We start from the raw sequence: 20,161 nt of genomic DNA, 5'->3' as shown, positions 1-20,161 counted from the left end.
GAAGCTCATTGTTTAGCGTCATGCATTTCCCAGGTATCCTTCCACGTTTGTGGACCCCGGTTCGAATCCAGACCATGGCCCAATTTTATAGAGCTGCTTGCATAAAAAGTGGCTAAGCAAAATAAAATGTTGCTTACCATAATAAGGTTACCATCCAAACTACCATGTAACATGTACAACTATTTTGTGACTGGTATCCTGCTCATTTCTGTTTAGCAGCAATTGTTAAGCAATATTTCCGAGCAGCTCTATGAAATTGGGCCCATGACCTACACACACTGGGGTTTCTACTTACACATTACTTCATTTTGGACTTTATTATCTCCCACATCATTTAATAAAATTCACATGAAAAGTTGGAAACCATCTTCATCTTCACATGTATCTCAAGCCCTCCGGGTTGTGGTTGCATTAATGCCAGAAAGATACCTAAAAATAAACATCCATCTCCGTATTAGAATACCGTCTCGTTTTAGGGCATCACAAACAGGAATCAACAGTTTGCAATTAATACGGTATCTAACTCAAAAAGGGAACTTGGAGAAGCAGTGAATTTGGTATTTCACTCGACCTCTCCCTTAACCAGAAAAAGCCCGTAACACGAATCCAGTTTCCTGCTTGTAAAAGTTTAACTGTATCAATTGGTAACATAACCTGCTGATCAGCCACGTTATCCACCAGGCGCCGTGAGCTCTCTGTAACTCAACACAGTCGGTGGATATCGCTTCAGATGTCATCTCTTGAAAATAAGACCTGTTAAATCAAACCGCTTAGAGGGCGTTTCCTAACTGGTTGCAGCGTTTCGTTTTCCCTTACAATTCGATTTCCGATCGTTTGGTTGAAACCCGCTATATGCCTGGGGAATACGTAAAAGGTACAGGGAACATCGTTAGCCAAAAGAGGAAGGGATCTGCCTGGCATTTTGGGATTGATATCCATGGATGTGCTAAAACCCATGCATTAAAGTCAAGTTATCCCTCACAACCATCATTGCTTCCCTTTCTAACAAAACTACTTTCCGTAAACTGGTCCCCTGCCCCTATCCGCAAGGATAATGACAGGTATTGACTTATATACGTGTACAACACATGTACGTCGGATCACACTGCGAATCTCAAGAACCATAAAGGTCATGTGAAATGATGAGGTCAAAGGTGATTATGAACGTGGGTCGACAACAAATATCTGGCGTAATTCACGAGCCTCGAAGTGTGACGTCAGATGTTCAGGCTAGCCTACAACCCCAATTACTTCCCCTTTTCTAACACCACTACATGTGTAATTTTTGTTTAGAGATGTCTGTTATTTACATCGGTAAATCGACTTCTTGGACTTTTAATACATAGGCAGCCAATAATGCATTTAGGGGTAGATTTGAATAATTTGTATCTTGTATAATAACCTGTTTATAGGCACAAGTTACCGCTTCCTCGGACTTTAGATACAGTTGCTATGTCAACACATGGTTCAGGAAAGCTTTTGCATAGCAACCTCCAGATGAGCAAAACCTGCGTACCAGTGTGCCATAATGTGACACCTTCTCTGCATGAGGTTAAGCAGTGTAACTTGATTCAACCAATTCAACTCATGCAAGTTTTTAACTGTTGATATCTTTGTAAAATTAATGTTTATCTCACCCCCCCCCCCCTCATCCCCTGTTTATCTGCGTGTCTTTACCTTATAGAATGTTTTTATCAGCAGACTGAACATTTTATAATTATTGGGAAAATTACATTTTTCTCCTCAGTCTTGCCTCCTCCATATCTTTTTGTATCTATTTTGTGTGAAATTATATTTAACTTGTGAAGAGAAATAAAATATCTTTCTACTATTAATACAAATTTGTGATCAAACACGTAATTTGTACCAGACAATATTCAAATCTCGCAAAGCCACTTGACTGAAATAGCTGAATATCATTGCAAGAGTATAATCACTATGACACTGCACTTTCGATATAGAACCATCGAAGCTAATGCCTCCACGGTCATCAATCTCTCATCTAGGTTCATTACAGACGCAAACAAAAAACTCATTACGCAACGAGGTGCCTCGCCATCAATTAATCTCCCACTTTGTCTTTGTACTCCTTAACCCGTCATCGACAAGTGAAGCCCCGGTCTTAATTTACATCGACATGTGTGGGAGGATATATCGATCAGGTAACAGTCATTTTCAACTTGACCCCCCCTCTGTTTTATGATTACACAGATATCGATTAGAAGGGGTGATATCCATTAACTCCAGATTGATTTGTGGGGAAATTGATCCTCGGTGATCACCCTACAGTTTAGACGTCCGGTCATTGCCTCCTCAACAACCAACAACGTACAGTGTTGTTGGCAGTTATTGACTGCTAAAGCCAAAATCTTATTAAAGCTGCGATTCCATGTGACCAGCCAAAAACAGTTTGTGAGCTTTAATTGCCTTTTCGAAATCACGACTCCAGTTTGTGGGCTCTTGTTGGTAGGGTTCGTCTCGTACTTTTTCAAAAAACGTGTGCATGCTTTCGGTATCTGGGCTCGGAGTTTTATAAGCCAAAGCCCATAAGCCGAATACGTGGTTTCGAAAAGGGCCGTCTGTCCGTTTGAAATTACGTATCATATCCTTGTGCACGTTTTCAAATACATGTTGGCCTATGACAGTGGTAGCCTAGCTCGAAACACAGGTTTCGAATTGGTCCGGCTTAGGCTACGTCTATGCGTGGTCTATGGGGGGGGGGGGGGGGGTGTGCAAAGCCCACAGTATGCACTACGCAGTTTCGAAGACTGCCACCACTTCCTCAGGCTTTGCGACCAAAAAGGGCTGTTCAGCGACAACGCTTAAGAACCACATGGTCTACACTACGACATCACTTACATGACGTCACTATACATGTTTCTAGTTTTGGAGGGCCCTCCCCTTCCGTTTCGCCCTGAAATAGGTTATCGTTTCGTTAGGAAGTTGGTACCAATCACCAAAAGTTCAAATTATAAAATGTCCGCATACTTGCATATCTAGGCTCACAGTGCCAGTTCGCATGGACAGTTTTCATGACACTGAAAATAAACAAATATCAACTGATTTTACTTCCACCTCGGAAATAAATCAATGAGTGGGGACTTACCTGCCTGCAAATTATTAACTGCTTCATGTACAATGGACGTCATGGTGTGGTCTTTTTTTGCCTAGTGTGTGATCAATACATGAATTATTGAATGTAGTACATCAATGTAATTATCATTCCATTCACCCCTACAACTACAAGTTATATGATGTAGTTTACTTGGCTAAGGAACATGCACATGACAATGTACATGACGAATGATTGTATTATTCGCGGCCAAAACAAGCCCCAAATCTTTGGTAATAATTATTAGAAATCCAGAAATTCATTACCATAGACACTTGGTTAAGAGCACTGGATGGAGAACTGTTGATAATTATTATAAAACATTGAATAAACACCCATTGAAGTAATGTGGTTTTACAGAAAGAGGTTATTTCTTTAAAATTATGAGAAAGGCATGGCGCCTTTCGCATGCATCCGAAAACACACAAATATAAGCAACGCCTGACATCAAACAGCGAGATACCACACCGATTGAATCATCAGGGTGCGTTCGTTCAGCTCCCCTGGGTCTACCCCGGTGTGTGGTGTTTTTTTTCCCAGGACGAACGTGGGTAATTATCTGCACACGTTCGTCGTGGGAAAAAAACTCCACACACCGGGGTCGACCCAGGGAAGCTAAACGAACGCACCCATTATGGGCAGTTAGGTGTGCTCAGTGGCTTCTCCGTCACTGTCTTTCTTCTCTGTGGACCCTCGTTCGATACCTGGACCGAGCCTTGCACGTGGATCTGTAATTTGTTTCAGTCTCTACCTCACTGCGTGGGTTTTCCCTTAAGGGGTTTCCATCCCACGTCTCAAACTGCAGTTTCTTCCGATTATATTTTTCATATTCAGATTTTTAGATCCATACAAATTGAACAAGGAAAACGACAGGAGTACATAAGAATAAAGGCAAGTCCTCATTGGGGATGTTCTTTCATCAGTTTGGCAGCTTTCTCATGGGTGGGTGTTGTGTAGTTTGGTTTTCGCCCTGTCATTATGAATTGGTGTTCATTGCTAAACCAAACCGATCATGGGGTGGTTAACTTGCACAGAAGACAAGCAACTGGTTGTTATATACATAGGTGGAAGTCATAGAAGAAAAGACACGTGACCCAAATTTTAGGGGTTCCTTGAAATGATGGCATTCCCATCCTCTTGATAACCCTTGGAGATACACACTACAAGCTTCTGGAACAGTTTCTTCAGCAAGAGAAAAAGCAATCAAGCGCAGGATAAGCTATTTTTAAAATTTTGAGACAATAAGTTCCCACAAGAAAAGAAAAACACAGAAGTCTGAAATCAGATAAAGGTTTCAAGTTTCTCATCCCGGAAGACATCATGCTTTTAAAACGTTGCTATTTCCGCCATTTCAGGATTACAACAAAACCAATCTCTTCCATTATGACATAAAACACCAACTCTACAGACAAGTTTCTTGCAATATTTCTAAAAGTAAAACAGAAATGCACTCCGACCCCACGTGGTTGTACAATGTTCCCCACATGTTCACCGGATATAAGCGATTCTATGCCCAATTAATAAGGAAGCAGACGAGAACATCAGGGTTTTTTCCCGCTCAAATAACACATGGAACATGTTGAGGGTCAAGAACCCAAACTCCAAATAGCAATCACATGTTCAGACCGAAAACGGAGACAATACTTGAAAAGCTTTTATACCATGTACTGCCCCTCCACCACCAAGCACCGCTAACGAGCGAATTGAATTAGACGTGGGGACAAGTCGTTAAATGTCTGTCGATCGCGAAAACCTGAATCATCACGCCAACACAATGACTCGACTATCCTACCGTGATATTCTATTAACGACTTGTCCACAAGTCTATAACTGAATTGAATGAAACATACGACAGACGCGCTGTGAGAAAGAGCTGGGTGGGAAATTGCCCAAAATTACGCAACACACTCGTGATTCTCTACAGCGAAAGAGAGAAAGATGGGGGCGATGTCCTACTTATTGGTCTTAATGAGGACTGAGCTCCAATTAGGCGCCATTATTGAAAGGAAGAAACGCTTGGAGATGTCTCTGACAGGCCTGGAGCCCTACCGTTAATTCCTTCGTAAGAACACCAGGGGTTCTACCTTATGCTTTCATCCAAACATTCCAGCCTTGTCAAATACTTTTTTCCTTCTTTCCCCACTCGCTGATTCTCCCCCTGTATTTCTGTTAGAAGATGCTGACAACTTGGAGAGCAGAAATATATACGATAATGATGTAACGGATTAGACTCGCAGAGTCGCTCGATGACGCACGGTGTTGTAATTTTAGCACAATGCCAAAGTGAACAAAGGGAACAAATTAATACAAGTAGTTTCACCAATGTTTGTGACAGCATGAATAACATAAAAGTATGAACATTATTCATTATCAATTACGGGCGTCTAAAGATTTGAGTTTCAGATCGTCCGTGCAGATGCAACAGTTTACTTTCCTCAATTGATATTTTGAAAAATAATTCAGGACTTATGATTCGTTTTTGAAAGGGCAAGGCATCAATGCATTTTCTCCTTGAAAGGGTACCCTGGGGAAATGGTTATTTTTTAACGTTGAGCTTCAATGGCACCAAGGGCATGGAGGCAATCGCCTTCGTTGCCTCCGTGAAATATATCAGGCCTAAACAGTAAACAGAGGTTCCTCTATATTGAAAACACATGATTTTGTTGTGGTTGACATACATGCACACAATAACAACATTTTCCTGTGTACCATATCTTTAATTTTACCTCAAAACCCAACTTTAATGGTAAAAGAAACCTAACAACAATGGCTCTCCAGATTGACCGATTCACCATCAACTCCTGCCCCTGGAGTTCGTGTTTTGATGCTAGGTCCACGGTCGGATCGCACACAGTAGCAGCCAAGCCAGTCTGCGCCCGGGGCTCCCCGTCCTTAAACCCGGCGTCTATTCTTAGAGACTTCGCACTAGCTCCTCGTTCCCTCCCGCAAGCCTCCATAGCAGTCGCCCCCAGGATCATGAAAGGACCGGTAAGCGATAGTTATGATGGGCCTCTGTCAGTGTGCTCCTAGCCGGCAAAATGGATTAAAAAGATTTAATGGACCAAAATATACACTGTGTATTATGCGGGCTATAAATAATGGCAATGTGTCAGTTGGGTTAGAATAACATACATGGGGAAATAAATGGCTAGGAGATGGTAGATTTTTTGACATTGAGGAAACATACTCAATCAAACCATCCATTACTAATGCTTAATATTTACATCGAAAACACAGCTGTGTAAAATGAAAAATAACACTTAATTTTTGCTCTATGTTATCCAGCTACACTTTCAAAAAATAGTTAATTGCCCGAAGTTTCGACCAAGAGTCTTTCTCAAAGGCAAACAAATTCAGCTACAAATTCATACAGTTGCAGCATGATCAAAATTAGATGTTATCATTTTTTATTTTTTTGATGCATAACTCAGGTTTTATTTGCATCGTCATTTTCGAAACTATATAATAGACATTATATCACTTGTTATTATTATTCCCAATTTCGTTCCCACTTGATGACTGTTGGTATGAAATCTATCATAAAGTACTTCGCTTAAATTTGTATAATAATTGCCCTGTCAGACCGTTGTAAAAATACATGGAAACCCAGAAGGACTGTGTCACAAGGTGAGCAAAAGTACAAGGGTACCGAAAAAGACTTGAGCAAACGGGTCCCAAGACGCGAGGGTAAGGGACTGTCATGACTACCACCAGCTCTGGCACTCTATTCAGACCCGCTTGCCCTAGGTAAACACGGTATACATTTGGCAAAGGAGCTACCTCAGAGTGAGCTAACAAACGTGTACTCCACTAAGCAAATAGCCTGGTGCTTCAACCATAGCCCGTTATTGTCAGCCCCAACAATAGCCCATCGTGTCCCAAGCGTGTTTCGGGGGACTGGTGTGGTCGTGAAAGCCACACACTTCATCCGTACGTATACATGTACACTCTCTCTATTCCACACTCGGCCCAAGAATTTCCGCTGAACAACACACAATCTTTTTATTTCCCCCTTCCCTCCCTCTACCCGTTTATTTCCCATGGAAGTTGAGCACACAATGTGCGGCGAAGAGAGAAAAAGTACTACAGACCACGAGGGGAATGTCGCTGAGAATTTCTGAATAAAAGAGGAGCCGGGGAAATCATGAATTTGATTTGGGTTATACAGAGTGGTGTATTCTCTACTGGGGTAAAATAACCCTATTCACAAATATTTTGTCAGAGTTGGAAGTAAACAGTAGCACTGGGTGCTACTTGGCAAACATGACCCCTTAAAAAACACCTGCCATTTAACGTCCAAGAACAAAACACGAAATGGAAGTGGGATTTTTTCTTTTCACAATGAGGAGAAAAATCGGGCCCAACACATCAAATAAATATCTCAACTATTGTTCCAGGTTATACAAAAAAAGTCTGTCATTTTAGGTCCTTGAATTGGTAATTTCTAAACAGAGTAAAGTTTGAAGAACTGTCAATAACCATGTTAAATTACAGAGGTTTATTGTTAAGGACACGATTAACAAACTTTGAGGTAGGGTTCAACGAAGTAGGCGACTCTTCATTGCTGACTTTACTTTTAGATGTACACCAGTATTTGGTGTCAAACTGGGGTTGATTGTTCCAATTGTTCGAGGTTGAAGTCTGCCAGGGGAAGGGAAAACTGGGGCATGGGTTCATTTTGGAATAAAGGAGATCCTAAGAGATGGTATGACCAGACACTTAGTGTGACTCACCCTGACATGTCAGTTACTGACCACAAATACTGCCTCTTTTGAATACAAGAATTTGTGTTAAAGGCACGAGGTTACTTTTAGTCCGCGTTCTTGTCGGCTGTCAATTTTGATCACAATGCTGTCACAACATCACTGATGTGAAAGCAGCACTGAACTTATACTAGAATGAAGGAAAATAAACATCAAATCATTAAATTTGGGGCCTTTAAAAACTTTTAAGGAAGAGACACACTTCGGTTTGATGAACGGAAAGAGTGGTTTACAGACTTCATATTGCAGAAGAGAATGAGCATTAGAATCTTGAGGTCTAGAAACCTACAGCACAAAAACATGAAGTTTCTCAATTTCTGCAGACAAACAAGAATTGACCAAAAAATAGTTTTGTTTGATTATTTTTATATCCAATAATTAGCAACATTTACAGATAGTCCATTCTATATTTATACACAATGTGTACCTTATTTGAACATTGTAAAATAATCACAACAAATTGGAAAAAAAAAATCATTCCAGAAAATATGAATTTCCTTCATTAAATTTACAAGCAACATGCAAAATAAGCCAATATATACATAATTCATGCATAATTCATACATAATTCATGCCTTTGGAAATGGTATTTTCCAGAAATTCTAATATCAATCAATCATAAGGTCTTAGTCCTATCATAGTAATTTAGAATACATTTCATTCATAAATAATTGTGATCAACACAATGAATATTATTATCCATATTCTAACCATTTTATCTTCTGTAAAAAAACATCTCCTCACAGCATTTTCCACAAGCTTTGCATTCAAGTGTTCCGAGTTTTCAAGTTCACTCGACGCTTACAGCAAACCAACATAACGCATTGTATTTACATCATCTAAGCTTCACCTTTTTAATGCAAATTTGGTTATTTACACAGCCCAGAAATGCAGTCAGCTACCACTATACAGTGTCCCATTTATGTCAAAACCAAACCCCGCTACACATCGATTGATCAAAGTGGTTCCGTTTGAAACCCTTATGAATAATTTTTGGAAACATTCAAGATCGATTCTGAATTCGCCCAGACAAAAGGCCAACAAATATTTCTTTTAATAATAGTAGCTAGTGCTGTTTCAATCTTATTGTAAACGAAAAACCAACACACAAAATCCGGTCAGATTTTGGCACTTTCGGTGCACCTTACTAAAATGGCATGGCTGTCAATCACCACTCTTGTCAAGTTTCAGTAGGCAGGGTGACTTAAGGTCAAAGGTCAATGACACCGGTACTCATTTCAACACTGTGAAATCATTGGCGCATACTTGGCACCGGTGAAGGCTGATGGACAGGAATGCGATGGTGCAGTTTGTGTGTTCTGCCATGGAGGGGTCGGGTCGTTGGAGGAAGGGTCGATGAGGTCGGCTGGGTGACTGAGGCGTCTTCGAGCCCCTGGCAGCGCCATCGGGCTGGCTCAATCTACCCATCATCCATTACGCCAGAATTTATTTTCCTAATAGCTTATTTCTTTCAGGCGATAAATCTGGTGTCATTTTCCGATTGGTATTTATAGAAGTTGAAATTGCTTGACTGCTTTGTTTATTTTTGTAGTTTATGACAAAAAATGACCGGAGCTGTAGGCAATGCTGACACTAACAAAATACATTGAAAATGAAATATTAAAAATAGCTTAGAATGTTTTGTCTGATTGGTCAGGGCGTTAAAGATTTAAGTAAATACACAATTTTTTATAAATGGATTAAAATTTGGGCAGAAAGGGTAATATTTGGGGGAATTGATGACACAAACATGGAATTTGGCACAGTCAGAGAACATCACACAAAATGTATCTGTCTGTTGGGCCATTACACTAATTTGAATTATTTCCCCAAATTTCAAAATGACTGTCATCGCTTGTTACACTAGATGAACAGGCAAAGGACAAATCTGCGATGCCCATATAACCAAATATTTTCTCTTAAACTTACACTGCGTTCCAAACTTCAGGGTTGTCCCATCTGTACTCAGTATATTTACCTGATAAACATTTGTTTGCTAATCACATTGAAAAGAAAATGCAAAAATGTACAATTCATAATCATACAGTGACTGTATCGTGAATATTCAAAAAGAAATCAAGCAAGGTAAAACTGGGCAAGAGTGAAAATTAAGAAAGTAAACTGAAAACAGCATTTACGCTTTGAACAATTTTAACAAAACTGCATAAAACTTCAGAAGTCTTCACACACAATCGTAAGATCAGGTACATGGAAAGGGGTGACATAAAAAAGTCTTAATTAAGTAGTTTTATAAACCATCAAATAATCATCCAAAAGGCATGTCATATAAATTTATTGTATAAATAACTTTTGACAATGTTCATCACTGATTCAAAATATTGATAACATCTTAGTGCATCATATCCTTCTAAAATAGCGCCCTCTATTGATATGATAACTCAAATCATTTTATGATAAAAAGCACTGGCTTTCTCAGATCAACTATTTCAGACCGAGACTTGGACTCTGGTTTCAAACCAATGAGATTTCTTTACACATAATTTTAGATTTAAAAACACACTGAAAGGAGTTTCACACACTAATGACACCTTTCCTGCAATACCGTGTTTCCAAGCCTGGAATTTCATTTTTGAACCAAGCCTGGAATTTCATTTTTGAAAGGGCAAGGCCATTTTTCATTTTGCAAAGGGCACTTCCATTGGAAAATCTTAAAGTCAAGGGGCACCAAGGCCAAGACCGCGGGCAACAAATGCCATGTCCTCGATGTAATTCCAGGCCTGTGTTTTCATCCCATTTTATGGATGGCAACAAGGCAAAGAGTATGGGCACAGAGGCGAATATTCCTCAGTGACAGTGTAGAGCAAAAGCCCTTCAGTTCACCTTGAAATAACCCATGGCCGCCACAGTAACTGCCGTGGTGCCCTTTGCGAAGTTCTGATACAAATTTACATTTTCTTCATAGAAGTGGAAAATTTGAAAATGGCTGTGCCCTAAAAGAGCAAAGTTCAAGGCCTGCTGGGCATGGAAACAATTGTGGAGTCACAACGCTTCATAAGGCTCAAAGACAAAGTTATGAGACAGGAAAATTATTTCCGATGAAGCCCCTGTGAAGTTCAAAGCCTGTGCCTTGCCAGTACCCCTCTCACCTTCTATCATCTTGTTTATTCCAGGACTCAGCGATTCTATTTCAGAAAACAAACTCCGGCCCAAACATCCTGTCAGTGGTCTGTCTTCTGACTCTTCAATTTCATGCGTAGCCAGCTGTTAGGGGTGTTGCAGTGTATAATGAAGTCTCTTGAGAATGGAGCAGTCTGGCCTCGGATGGCCTGTGATATAATAATGAACAGTGTATAGGAAAGTGTTGAAGGCAAATCTTGAAATTCATCCTCAGTTTCCACAATGGGGGAGGGCGGGTTCCTTGGTTGTGGTGTTTTTTTTTTTCTTGGTGGGGGGAGGGGGGAGAGTGGAGGTGGATCTTTGTCAAACAAGATGACTGTTTCATCAACACTGAATGTGTCTTATGGTGTATAAGTGGGGTAATGGATAGCCAAACACCGAGCCTGACTGCCGATGTGTTGGGCTCATTAGGTTTCAGTTGTAGGGACTACATGTCAATAGAGGGCGCTATCTCACTTTCACCTCTCTGCATTTAGTGGTAATTATTAAGTTTGTACTGATTCGCTAGTGTAAATACCAGGCTGTCTCCATTTCTTGTGATTAGTTCATATTGTGATTAATTAATTCCAGTCATGGTGTTAGCAAGAGGATGTATGGGAGTCTTTTTAACACCTACATGTTATATAAATTTGGACACCATAACTTTTCCCTAAATATTGTAAGAATGAATATTTTATTGTTCAAGCCCATGTCCCAATTTCATAGAGCTGCTTTAAGCACAAAAAGTAGCAAAGCACAAACAAAATGGTGCTTAAAGGCAGTGGACACTATTGGTAATTACTCAAAATAATTATTAGCATAAAAACTTACTTGGTGACGAGTAATGGGGAGAGGTTGATGGTATAAAACATTGTGAGAAACGGCTCCCTCTGAAGTGCCATAGTTTTCGAGAAAGAATAAATTTTCCACGAATTTGATTTTGAGACCTCAGATTTAGAACTTGAGGTCTCGAAATCAACCATCTTATTTATTTATTTATAGTTTCTTCTTATAAAATGGTAAATGGTGTTTGAAGCTTTGCATGGTGTGGAGAATAAGAGCAACTAAATATAAATATTAATAGTAAACTTGCGGGCACAACCATGGGTAAAAACTCTTTTGAGGGAATGGTGGCTCTGAAAAGAGCCGGTTTGGTCTCGACGTTTCGAACAGTATACTCTGCTCGTCTTCAGGTGTTTACCTTAAAGGAACACGTTGCCTTGGATCGGACGAGTTGGTCTATGAAAAGCGTTTGAAACCGTTTGTTATGAAATGCATAAGGTTAGAAAGATGTTTTAAAAGTAGAATATAATGATCCACACAAGTATCACTCAAAATTGCACGGTTTTCATTTTACGTCGCGAACTAACACGGTCGGCCATAATGGGAGTCAAATTTTTGACTCCCATAAATGGCCGACCGTCGACGAGGTAAAACAAAAACCACGCAATTTCGAGGCATATTTGCGTAGATCATTGTATTCTACTTTTACAACATCTTTCTAACCATACCGATTTTATAACAAACGGTTACAGAACGCTTTTCAAAGACCAACTCGACCGATCCAAGGCAACGTGTTCCTTTAAGCTACCATGTCACGTGTACAATTTTTAAATGGTGTCCTGCTCAGCATTCTGTTTAAGCATTTTTCTGCTTTTAAAGCAGCTCTAAATATAGGGTCCAGTTCTTAAATTTTTGAGAAAAAAAATCCACATCGTTTCCATAACTTGTAGTGATTCATGTAAATATTATACAATTTTGTTCTACAATTGTATACCTTCCGTAACTGATCAACATAATCAATGGGTCCTGCTTACCTGCACGTCATAGTTCTTGTGTTGATATGGTGATAGTCTCCAAGCAGCCTGTTTTGTTCCATTTGATGAATGTTGCATAAGCTCCGGTGATTTAAAGATGCCAGGAAGCCCAGTAGTACCCCTTGTTGCGAGACTACAAAACAAAAACCACAATACAATAATCAATTTCACCAAAAAAACCACTGAACATAACATAAGGATGGGGGCTGGCTCAAAATTTACTAACACTGGACTGTAGGCTTTAAGGGCAGTGATTATAGCATCATGCCTGTAAATTTATCATTAATCATTAATCATTATCAACAAATCTCCTTCACTTTATATAACTGCTCTCTCCACCCAGGGGTAAATGGGTACGAGTGAGAGCAGCAGTACTGGAGGGCAGAGATGGTTCTTAGATTTAGCCGAGTAGCACATTACTAATTTTGCACAGGCTGTATACTCCCAAGGGAGCTGAGATGGTTTAAAGAGACGGTACACATTTGGTAATTACTCAAAACAAATATTAACTTAAAAACTGACTTGGTAACGTGCATTGGAGAGCTGTTGATAGTACAAAACATTGTGAGAAACGATTCCCTCTGAAGTAACGTAGTTTTTGAGAAAGAGGTAATTTCTCACTAAAATAATAAAAGACTTCTAGCTAGAAGTCTTTTATTCCTATCTGAAAGCACACAAATTCGTCCAACAAGGGTGTTTTTCTTTCATCATTTTCTTGCAACTTCGACGACCAATTGAGCTCAAATTTTCACGATACACCAAGTGAGAAGACTGGTCTTTGACAATTACCAAACGTGTACAGTGCCTTTAAAGGAACACGTTGCCTTGGATCGGACGAGTTGGTCTTTGAAAAGCGTTTGTAACCGTTTTTTATAAAATGCATATGGGTAGAAAGATGTTGTAAAAGTAGAATACAATGATCCACACAAACATGCCTTGAAATTGCGTGGTTTTCCTTTTACCTCGTCGACTAACACGCCGGCCATTTATGGGGGTCATAATTTTGACTCCCATAAATGGCCGACGGTGTTAATTCGCACAGTAGAAGGAAAACCAAGCAATTTCGAGGCAAACTTGTGTGGATCATTGTATTCTACTTTTAAAACATCTTTCCAACAATATGCATTATATAAAAAACGGTTACAAACGCTTTTGTTTTGACCAACTCGTCCGATCCAAGGCAACGTGTTCCTTTAAGGAGTGAATTAAGGCCCAGTGACCAGGGGCAATAATGTTGGAAGCGCTTTGAGACGCCCTTTGGGTGTGAAAAACGCTATATAAAATTTGGTTATTATTATTATCATTTTTATTATTAACAGGAAAGTGAATATAAGTTTCAGGTACCTTGTTCTACTCGCCGTATGTCCCTGCGCTAGGTTCTCACTGTAGCCACCCATCTTGTTATTGGGGTCAATAGGTCGAATATTGGCCCTCTTGAAGGTGGGCATATGAATGCCCTCCTGGCGTTTGAGCTGTGCTATGGTGTTAGGAGGGTCTGGAAGCTTCTCTCTCCGCTGGAAATATTTCTCAAGGCTTTCGGATCTGCAATTTTGAAAAAGACAAGAACAAGGTCAACACTACTAATGGTCACTGACTATACCACAACCGTCATTTCTCTTTTGAGGACAGAGAGGCATATTTATAAGGAAACCTTCCAATTTCCCTGAAAGGGGAAGTTTGGATTTTCATTTATTCTGGTTTTGAAGCCAAGGGCCCCCAGAATAGCGAACTCAATCACCGTACTAAATCAAGTAAAAACTATGTCACTTCAGAGGAAGCTGTTTCTCACTATCAACCTCTCCCCATTACTCGTAATCAAGAAGGGTTTTATGATAATAATTATTGTGAGTAATATCCAATAGTGTCCACTGTCCACTCAGTAGTTATTATCAATAGCAAAAATTGTCAGTTTCTTATATCTTACCCCATGTAATCAATTTTATAGAGTAGGTCATGACTCATTGTCTCGTGGCTGCTACTAATTCTTCTTGTAATCGTACTTCTTGGTGTTGGAAGAGATTGTGAAAGTTCTACTTTCGGCAAGCGGTACGGTATCTCGTTGTCAACGAGGGCACTGCCCTCATCAGATTGTACACGTCGATGTTGCGGTTTCTTTCGGTGAACTTTTGGCAAACTTCTGCTGGAGGTGGCAGGTCTGAAAATAAATAAAATAAGTTAATGTTAAAAACATAGCACAGGCTTAGATGAATAGAATTCATTAAAAACATAATAGCAACTTTTAATGTGAAAGCTAACTGATAATAAGTTCTCTCCAGTACAATCCTTCAGGGAAGAAAAATTATGTTTCGTTTAACTGAGCAGAACATAAAATTAAATGTTTTTCATTTGTAGGCCTAATTGTTTTAATTTAAACGTGACCATTTTACAAAGTTTGATAAACACTAAGCCTTAGGACTAAAATTAATTAACTCTTCAAACAGTATAATGATGTAGGCCTAGCTGTAAGTGTAATTTTAGAGCAGGGATACTTTATTTATAAAGAAAATCTATAAAATTAAAAATTAAAATAAATAAATTATCAATTCTTTGTGCATTTGATTACTAGTTATTATTTTTTTAATGACTTGTTAATTAAAAGCAAATACTGCAATACAGCAACTAGAACAGTAGAAGCCAGAATGTAGGCCTAAAAAAAAGTTTACAAAACAGTAATTTAAAAAACATTAAAACAAATAAAAGCATAAGTAATGAGTTTCAGTTAGAAACATGAGATCCTTCACACAAGTCATATCAAGTTGTCAACATTATTTAATTAAATTTCAAGATTTTATCTGTCTGGACAAAACAAATCAATCATAATTGAATCATACCAAATCAATTGGATAACTTTCCGTTCAGCGCCTCCACTTTTCCACTCATTTTTACAAAGAGAGATATCTCATTGAGGCTAATTACTATATTATTTCATATCGAATGAAAAAGTGTGGCGCCATACAGAAACTTTTCCAATCAACTATTCATTCAATTTATTTCAATTTTCAATTCAATTCAATTTATACCAGTCCATTGAAGTTCATCATTAATAATAATAATACACGTGATCATGAAGGCAGTGAATAATTATTACAATTACAAGCAAATGAAATGTTAATACAAATAAATTGATTATATTTTTTATAAAACAAACATTAGTTACAACAAGCAAACAAACAAAGGCAACCATTTGTTAAAAATAAAATCATTCATTCCATTAATTGTTGTATTTTGTAACAAATAAAATGTTGTAAACAAGTCATGACACTGGCAGTTGACACACTCCCACAGAGGCTATTAATATTAACATGATTAATAACATGTTTTCAACTGTTTTGCCTGAATATTCAATCAATCAAACACAGATTTACACTACAGTAACAGTAATACAATTTTACAACACTGCAGTGCTGGAAATTCAAATGTGAAATGATAAACAAATTATTATTATCAAAACCATTGTGTCCATCTATCATCACGCAGTCATGTCGGTCAGCCCATAGAGTAAATCAGTAAGGACAGAATGGCAAAAATTGAATTGAAACACACATAATGCCTAGGCCTACCTCATCCAATCATTGTCATTTTTGACATTTTTTTGAAACACATGCCTACCTCATTTCTCGCAAACTGCTGTTGCTAACCATCAGAAGAACTTTCCATAGTTAGCTTGTTGGTTCCTTGAAAAACTACAATATCAGGCATAAAATACCAAGCTTCGTAGCAGTGAAATTGTACTCATGTAGCTTTCAAAACAAGAATAGTTTCTCTCTATTCTGACAGCCCTAAAGTTCCGCCATCTTGTCGTCGGCACAGTTGTCATAGCAATCACGTGATCAATTAATGATTGAGGGCGCTATAGCAATTTAACGGTGGCGCACGTGGTGGGCGTGGTGGTACGACTTCATGATCTTGTAAACAAAAAGGAGGTAGGTTATTTCTCTCAAAAATGCAGGAAGAATAAAAATGATAAGATATATTATTAAGACAAGTATGTGCATTGAGCCAAAGTACTTTGACTTGGTTGTTCTTGAGTGTATAGCATTCATGATAAGAGTGTGGGAAAAGATGGGATCTGGTTATTTCGGGACCTCCACAATCATTTCTAGTTGTCTGTCCTTACTCTATGCTATTAGTTTTAGAAGCAGGGACAAAACAAATTATTTAAATGCATGAAGAACAAAATATATGAAGTATAACTTCAGCAAAATAATTTGTGGTTTTACATCAAACCTGGGGAACCAACCTTTCGGAATCGGCAAGGCGATTCGATCTCGATCTCTCCGAAGTGGAAAAAACACCGAGTCAATTATGGTCAAATGAGGGCGCTATTGCGCACACCTGTTAGAAAAAAAAAACATCAACATTCTGACAGTGACAGCCATTCGTCGTGTGTATTCTGTGCGTGAAACAGCAGCAGCCAAACAGCAGACGATAAGCGGTTTGTCACTGAACGTAGACAGAGACGTATGAGTGTTTGTCAAGGAATGATGTGAAGGATTATTGACAATAACCATCAGCTGAAATTTGCTGCTTGTGCACATTTTGGTCTAGCACTAAGGTTCACACTTTGTTGTGGTATCGCTGTACTGTTTTGTGGCGAGGATGGACGTCGAAGTCTTCGAAGATGAGAAGAAACCGGATCCAAGTATTGTGGAAGGTGGTAAGTACGCAAAGTAGTTGTTTATTTTGCACTGGCTAATCATGGAGGAAGGAACCTTATTATTTGTCTGCTGCATTCTTGAGCTGTTGCGAGTTGGCCGTCCAGCAGACAGGGGTGACAAGTTAGTGACTGACATTGTAATAAATGAGTCAAATTCAATACCTTTTCATGGTCGAGCTGCTACTGCTGCTGAGTGTCAGTGAGTGTCGGCTGCTATGCTTTGTGTATTATTACCAGGAGGTAGAAATTGTAGGCCTACCTACCTCTCTGGTTCGTGCAATTCGTGTTCATTTTCAGGAGTATGATCAGCAGATGATGAAATTTTGCATTTGTTGTCATGCTAATTAAATTCAATAAAATTTTGCTCAAAACATTACTGTGGGTAAGTGTGAGTGTCATACTCTACTGGACAGTGTTTTATTGTTGGCAATTTTTTTTTTTGTAGGGGCAGACAAATGATTTGTCATAATAATGACACAAGGGCTGGATTGTTACAGAATAATATATCCTCCTTTTCAAAAAAGGTCACCATTCTTTGGATAACTTTCCGTATGGCGCCACCACTTTTTCACTAATTTTTACAAAAAGGGATTTATCATCGAGGTTAATTAGATTTTAAATACCTTATTATTTCATATCGAATGAATGGCGCTGTACGGAAACTTTTCCCATTCTTACCCCAAAACAGTTTTTATTTGTGGCAACTGTAACGTTACTAAGTATGTATTTTGCTCTAATATTTTTTATTACTGAGTATTTATAACTAGCTCATGGTAAAAGATCTTGTTCTGAGCACCATGATACTACCTCAATCAAAGTTTTGGTCCAGTGACTTCTTTGGTCTCAGACCATCTGACTGTCTGACCCCTCATCCCAAACTTGCAGGTTCTGATTCTTGCAGGTCTTGATTCTGCATCCTTCAAAGTCTTTCAAAGTCCTTTTCTCAGTCTTGATGATCTTCTATCCATGAACTCTTGATATTTTCAAAGTTCCATGATGCAGTGTCCACTAAAATGTTTTCGACCACATCCATTAGGCCTAACTGTGTCAACAGTTCTTGTTTGTTTTCTTAAAATTTGCTCAACGCACAATCTTTGTGTCCAGTCCTCTGGGTGCCATGCCAGAAGTATAGATTTTTGTTGTTGCCATGAAAGTCAACCCAAGTTTATGGATTTGTCTTTGTTCTGTCTTTATTTTAGTAATAGCCATGCTTAGAAGCTCTTGTCACATGCTTTTAAAAACCATTTGAAGTGAGTATTTAAATACCATAAAAACTCAATATTTGTTTTACTGATAAACCCATATGATTACATTGTATGTTATGAACAGTGAACTATGGACTGTCATTTTGTAAACATGAAACGAGGTGCATCTTGTTTTGATTTGATTGAACCATGGCCTGGAATTTCATCTATTGAAAGGGTAAGGCCATCTTTCATTCTGCAAAGGGCCTTTTCTTCGGAACATCTTAATGGGATACTTATTGAAAGGGCACCAAGGTCAACACCAGTGACATGGAGGGCATTGCCTTCCTGGCATGCGTGTAATGTAATTCCAGGCCTGTAAATCTACACCATCAGTGTCAGCCGATTACGCCGATTGATGTAACTTAACCCTTTTGACACGACAAAGTCAAACTAGGGTCCTTGGTCTCCGGTGCCAGTTGTCATGACTTAGGACATTGGTCAAACTCAAACAGGACCTTTCACACGGGCGCAGAAACCAACGCCCCCCCGTGTCTCAGAACTTCGTCTGTTGTGGTGCTAAAAGTCAACATTGAAAACTTGCTCTCTTGAAGGAGTCGTGCACACGCTCAAAGGTGTAACGTTATCATGTAACGGGGTCGAACATCTTAATTTTCTTGCACCTTCTTCTTGCGCTCTTGGTAGCCCCAGCCACACCAGGGTCCTTCGTTACGCAAGCAATTTCCATTCACACAGCACACACGGACGATCGTGGTATAATTTTCACAACGTTAAGACCAGGGACCCGTGCCAATTTAAGCAGAGGTACCTTTTACACGATGTGGATTAAACAGCGTTGTGTTCTTAAAGGAACACGTTGCCTTGGATCGGACGAGTTGGTCTATGAAAAGCGTTTGAAACCGTTTGTTATGAAATGCATATGGTTAGAAAGATGTTTTAAAAGTAGAATACAATGATCCACACAAGTAGCACTCAACATTGTACGGTTTTCATTTTACGTCGCGGACTAACACGGTCGGCCATTTATGGGAGTCAAGTTTTTGACCCCCATAAATGGCCGACCGTGTTTGTCGACGAGCTAACACGAAAACCACGCAATTTCGAGGCATATTTGTGTAGATCATTGTATTCTACTTTCACAACATCTTTCTAACCATACCGATTTTATAACAAACGGTTATAGAACGCTTTTCAAAGACCAACTCGACTGATCCAAGGCAACGTGTTCCTTTAAGACCAAGGACCCCCTGCTTATTTTCCTCGTGTGAAAAGGCCTTTAGACACCTTCAAAATACCACGTATTACTTTGTTTGTTTAGATGATCTTCCCAACAAGGGAACTCGGCAAAGCTCCCACAAGAGTATTTAAATGCCAAACTGGCAACAGCCAATCTCTCTCATTCAAACATTGATCAAGAACTATTTACACTATGCAAATAAGGATTATAGGGACCTCTTAATATTCCTTTATTTCCGTTGTTTTTATTCTTG

The 20,161-nt window shown here is 39.1% G+C and overlaps 2 protein-coding genes across 3 annotated transcripts in view; one reads left to right on the top strand and one right to left on the bottom strand.

The window, feature by feature from the left end:
• Positions 1–8,247: 8,247 nt before the first annotated feature.
• LOC139939441 (uncharacterized) lies at positions 8,248–16,638 on the bottom strand. Its single transcript, XM_071935361.1, has 5 exons — positions 16,419–16,638; positions 14,734–14,964; positions 14,154–14,351; positions 12,810–12,942; positions 8,248–11,162 (listed from the first exon to the last, which is right to left on the bottom strand). Exons 1-5 carry the CDS (start codon positions 16,448–16,450, stop codon positions 11,055–11,057), a joined length of 702 nt encoding a protein of 233 aa, XP_071791462.1. The 5' UTR covers positions 16,451–16,638; the 3' UTR covers positions 8,248–11,054.
• Positions 16,639–17,214: 576 nt separating this feature from the next.
• The window catches only part of LOC139939440 (cyclin-dependent kinase 14-like), a 113,708-nt gene continuing 110,761 nt past the window's right edge, over positions 17,215–20,161 (top strand). For both annotated transcript variants that reach the window (XR_011786308.1, XM_071935360.1), the window contains exon 1: positions 17,215–17,466. Coding sequence is in view for 1 of the 2 variants with exons in the window: in XM_071935360.1 (XP_071791461.1) it covers positions 17,409–17,466 (58 nt within the window). In the remaining variant the exon portion in view is untranslated. The remainder of the gene's footprint in view (positions 17,467–20,161) is intronic.

Source organism: Asterias amurensis, chromosome 7 (assembly GCF_032118995.1).
Source record: "Asterias amurensis chromosome 7, ASM3211899v1".
NCBI lineage: Eukaryota > Metazoa > Echinodermata > Asteroidea > Forcipulatida > Asteriidae > Asterias > Asterias amurensis.
This window is presented reverse-complemented; position numbering and strand designations above follow the sequence as displayed.

What these genes read in the sequence shown, in the direction of transcription:
- LOC139939441 (XM_071935361.1), bottom strand. Translation starts at nt 16,450, where the DNA reads ATGGTTAGCAACAGCAGTTTGCGAGAAATGAG. An exon ending in AGCAGTTTGCGAGAAATGAG is followed by an intron (nt 14,965 to 16,418) that starts GTAGGCATGTGT and finishes ATTTATTTTCAG; the next exon opens with ACCTGCCACCTCCAGCAGAA. An exon ending in CATACGGCGAGTAGAACAAG is followed by an intron (nt 12,943 to 14,153) that starts GTACCTGAAACT and finishes TTTGTTTTGTAG; the next exon opens with TCTCGCAACAAGGGGTACTA.